Source organism: Juglans regia, chromosome 16 (genome assembly GCF_001411555.2).
Source record: "Juglans regia cultivar Chandler chromosome 16, Walnut 2.0, whole genome shotgun sequence".
NCBI classification, from domain to species: Eukaryota; Viridiplantae; Streptophyta; class Magnoliopsida; order Fagales; family Juglandaceae; genus Juglans; species Juglans regia.
This window is the reverse complement of record NC_049916.1, coordinates 10,516,399-10,521,829: the sequence shown is the minus strand read 5'-3', so window position 1 is coordinate 10,521,829 and position 5,431 is coordinate 10,516,399. Positions and strand designations below refer to the sequence as shown.

Below are 5,431 nucleotides of genomic sequence, written 5' to 3'. Positions count from 1 at the left end.
ATGTTTGCACCAATGTTCGAACGTTAAGTAATAACATTCGAACGTTCATTGTAAATTTAAATTAAATGACTTTAATTTAAAAATTATGTATTTTTATTGTGCATAATTTGTGAACAAGTCTAAAAAATTGAATTGTATATATTTATATATACACACTTTGTAATATATAAATATATATTATTGATTTATATATATTTGAAATGCAGTGATTTAGTATTAAAGTTGGAAATTATAACATCAAAGAAGATTAAAAATTGAAATTAAAAAACGATAAAAATATTCAATAATATTTTTCGTTACAAATATTAAAAATAAAATACAAAATTTGATAGAATGTAGTAAACAACAGTCAGATGATAACGTTATCCGCAAAAGTCGAACTCCGTACTTCCTCAGTCAAGGTATCAACCTTGTCGTTGAGGATAGTTACACGATGGGTGAGTTCGGCAACAGACGCCGATATAGCCTCGAGCGATCGATCGATCTTATGATCAATATGCGCAGTCAGCTGTGAGATGACCGCATCAACCCAAGCAGGCCGCACATCTCCTGCAGATGTACTCGGCGTATGCTGACTACTACTCCCGACATGACCTGGCTCAGGCTGCGTCGGAGGAACTAGATCCTCTACAGGGGGTGGCTGACGTCCCCTCGCCTGTCCAATGCTACGCCGATGCGTGGTCATGTCGAGGGGGCTCATCTGATCTTTGACCCGCTCCTCTGGCTGGGTCGGCACTCCCCGTGCAAGTAATAGTCGGCTGATGAGGACACCATATGGGAGATTATCCGTGGAGACGATGCTCGCCTCGTAACGGATCCTCTCAAAAATGTGCAGTGGCAAATCTATAGGATCTCCACGTGCCACTCGTATAAAAAATTGTGCCCGAAGCCGACTAAATGTGGTTTTATGAGCCACAGGATCGACATTTGTTGCAACAATAAGGTGCAACATGCGGAAGAAATGCAGCAGATGGTTCTGGTTGAAGGCGTTCTTCCGCTCGATCTGCATGCGATCCCTCCCGGTGAGGATGTAGAAATCCTCGTCTCGGTCATCATCCCGAGCGTCGACGCCAGTATCCTCAGCCTCTGACTGGCCTGCATCTCTGGCTGATGCTGGCTCACATCCCCGGCCAGTAGATGATGTAGAAGTGCCTACATCCTCACGGGGTGTTGAGTGTGTAAATGTCTCAACTCCTCGATGAATCCCGAGGTGCTCGCCGATGACATCTGCCGATACCTCAATGGAAACACCGCGTACAGTCACGGTGTGAGAGGATGCATCCGGAGGCATGTCACACATCCCCATATAGAATTCTTGAACCATTGAGGGGTATACCTTCCCCCTCAATGTGCAGATATTTCCCCAGCCTCTACTGAGGAAAACATCTCTTAGGTTCGTCTGCTGCCAACAGAGTTCGTCGAACTCATTAATTAAGACCTCTCTCTCTACCATAACAGTACGAGCTCCGATACGGGCAGTGTCCGACGTGGCTCCTTCCCTCCCTCGTTTTCGTGTATGCAGTGGAAGAGCCATATCCTGAAAATAGAAAAGGAAAAAAAAATTATTTACAATAATGCATTTTTTTGTATTAATTTTAAGATGCTCTGCATTAACGTTCGAACGTTTTATCTTTAACGTTCGAACGTTAAAGATAAAAACGTTCGGACGTTAATTTATACGTTCGCACGTAAAATAATGTAAATAAATTTACGTTCAAACGTAAAACAAATACGTTCGAATGTACAGATGTACGTTCGAACATAAGCAGTAAACAAATACGTTCGAATGTACGTTCGAACGTATTTGTTTTACGTGTGAACGTAAATATGAACGTCCGAACGTCGAAGCATGAATAATGTAGAAAATCACTACGTTCGGATGTTATAATTAAACGTCCGACCGTATGTGATTTACGTGCGAAAGTAAATATTCACGTTCGAACGTATGTCGTTTAATAATATTCACGTCCGAATGTAAGACGATTAACGTTCGAACGTGGAAGCCGTAACGGCTCTGTAATTTAAACGTCGTACGTTCGAATGTCTTGGTGAAACGTTCGAACGTTTCGACGCAGAATGGCTGAGTCGACTCAGCCATTATTGAAATCTCGAAAATTTCTCTACAAGGTTCTAAATGCCGAAATGTCACCATGTAAATGAAGTATACACTTCAAGAAACATTTCTACGGTGACTATTCGGCCAATGACTGGCCGTGGTGGCCGGAAAATGAAGTTGAAAATCCGGTAATACTTATCCGGTTTTAAACAAAACTCAATCCAAATCTCAATCTAAATCTCAATAAAATACATGTTATTTGCATAAAAGATGAATGCCTACCTTTTAGTGACGGTTGTGGCGGAGTTGACGGCGGCGGTGACGGAGGCGTGGCGGCAAAGAACGGAGAAGACGATGGATACGTTTTGGAAATGTCGTTTCGACGTTCGGTTTTGGCCTTATATACACAGAACGTTCGAACGTACTTATTATTACGTTCGAACGTTTGTCAATTTAATTTCCAAAATTTTATCTATAATATATTATATTATAAATGTTTAAGTTATATATTAGGATGTTATATAATATTATTGACAATTAGATTATTGGTTTTTTTGTGAGTGCTTGTTATATTTATAAAGTTTAGCAATATGTTTATACATGTTGTTGTGATTTTATGCTTACTCTTGAAATAATTGTGATTATTGTTTGTGAATTTTGTGAATAGTTTATGAGTTTATGGTGTTTATTGATGAATTAATAAATAACAATTTAATATATATTATTGATTTGTATATATGGTATAGTTTATATATTATATACGGTGATGTTCTCATTTAAAATATATTATGCTATCATACTATACAATGTAGTATATAGTTATAGATATATAAAATGTAGTATATATATTATACTATAAGTTAGTATATAATAAAGAATTTAATAAGTAACAATTTAATATATATTATTGATTTATATATATGGTATAGTTTATATATTATATACGTTGATGTTCTCATTTAAAGTATATTATGCTATCATACTATACAATGTTATTGATAGTTATAGATATATAAAATGTAGTATATATATTATACTATAAGTTAGTATATAATAAATAATTTAATAAGTAACAATTTAATATAAATTATTGATTTATATATATGGTATAATTTATATATTATATACGTTGATGTTCTCATTTAAAGTATATTATGCTATCATACTATACAATGTTATTGATGGTTATAGATATATAAAATGTAGTATATATATTATACTATAAGTTAGTATATAATAAAGAATTTAATAAGTAACAATTTAATATAAATTATTGATTTATATATATGGTATAGTTTATATATTATATACGTTGATGTTCTCATTTAAAGTATACTATGCTATCATACTATACAATGTAGTATATATATTATACTATAAGTTAGTATATAATAAAGAATTTAATAAGTAACAATTTAATATATATTATTGATTTATATATATGGTATAGTTTATATATTATATACGTTGATGTTCTCATTTAAAGTATACTATGCTATCATACTATACAATGTAGTATATAGTTATAGATATATAAAATGTAGTATATATATTATACTATAAGTTAGTATATAATAAAGAATTTAATAAGTAACAATTTAATATAAATTATTGTTTTATATATATGGTATAGTTTATATATTATATACGTTGATGTTCTCATTTAAAGTATATTATGCTATCATACTATACAATGTTATTGATGGTTATAGATATATAAAATGTAGTATATATATTATACTATAAGTTAGTATATAATAAAGAATTTAATAAGTAACAATTTAATCTATATTATTGATTTATATATATGGTATAGTTTATATATTATATACGTTGATGTTCTCATTTAAAGTATACTATGCTATCATACTATACAATATAGTATATAGTTATAGATATATAAAATGTAGTATATATATTATACTATAAGTTAGTATATAATAAAGAATTTAATAAGTAACAATTTAATATAAATTATTGATTTATATATATAATATAGTTTATATATTATATACGATGATGTTCTCATTTAAAGTATATTATGCTATCATACTATACAATGTAGTATATAGTTATAGATATATAAAATGTAGTATATATATTATACTATAAGTTAGTATATAATAAAGAATTTAATAAGTAACAATTTAATATAAATTATTGATTTATATATAAGGTATAGTTTATATATTATATATGTTGATGTTCTCATTTAAAGTATATTATGCTATCATACTATACAATGTAGTATATAGTTATAGATATATAAAATGTAGTATATATATTATACTATAAGTTAGTATAGTAGGAATCGTACGTTCGAACGTTTCAAGTTAACGTTCGAACGTTAAACTAAGAGGTGGGAATTTTTCCGCTCGATTAAGGTATCTGTGTGATTATTCAGACATTCGGACGTTTATACTATACGTTCGAACACCAAATTTGTTAACGTTCGAACGTTAGTTAAATTAGTGTCCCGCTCAAATATGGTAACACTTTCATGAAATGTACGTTTGGACGTTTAAGTTAAATGTTCGAACGTTTATCTATAAATCTACGAACGTTCGAACGAAAAATTGTGATACATTCGAACATAAAATGAGGAAAGTGCGGGAACTTTCCCGCTAGATTTTATGTTATATCATAAGAAGGGTACGTTCGAACGTGTATTGTAAACGTCCGAACGTGCTGGGCGGGAATAATTTTAGAATATAACGTTCGGACGTAAAACTTAAACGTTCGAACGTTTAAACTAATAATTTTAGAACTTAATCAGTACGCGCACGGGAGGAAGCACATCATTTCTTCTTCTCCCGTGCGCGCAACAGAGAGAGAGAGAGAGAGAGAGAGAGAGAGAGAGCGAGAGAGAGAGAGTGAGTGAGTGAGAGAGAGAGAGTTAGAGTTAGAGAGAGTTGAGTTAGAGAGTGAGAGTGAGAGAGAGTTGAGTTTTGGTAAGAAAATATTTTTATTTCTTGTCTTTATTTAAATTTTATGATATTTATAGAATGTGTTTTTGTTATAGAATATTTCTAATAAGTTAGTGTTATATTTTTTTGAAGGATTGCTTGTTTTGGGAAGTTTGAAGATTTTGATTTGTAAGAGGATATTGTGAGTGCTAGGTATATTTCTAAACTTTATCAATATGTTGTTGTGATTTGATGCTTACTCTTTATCATATTGTGATTATTATTTGTATAGTTTGTAAATAGTTTGTGAGTTATTTTAAATATGTTGTGATATAAATTTAAAATATTGTGTTTATTATTAGAAATATATTGTCATTAGGCTTTGTTAATACATGTTTATTGCTTACTCAAGTTTAGAAATATGTTAATACATGTGGCATGTTATTTTGTGAATATATTGTGAGTTATT

General features: G+C 31.3%; 1 protein-coding gene across 1 annotated transcript; it reads right to left on the bottom strand.

Annotated features, from left to right (window-relative positions):
- Positions 1-244: 244 nt before the first annotated feature.
- Positions 245-2,425, bottom strand: LOC118344848. Its single transcript, XM_035686354.1, has 2 exons — positions 2,339-2,425; positions 245-1,537 (listed from the first exon to the last, which is right to left on the bottom strand). The coding sequence occupies exon 2, from the start codon at positions 1,532-1,534 to the stop codon at positions 350-352; it is 1,185 nt and encodes a 394-aa protein (XP_035542247.1). The 5' UTR covers positions 1,535-1,537; positions 2,339-2,425; the 3' UTR covers positions 245-349.
- Between the last annotated feature and the right edge of the window lie 3,006 nt (positions 2,426-5,431).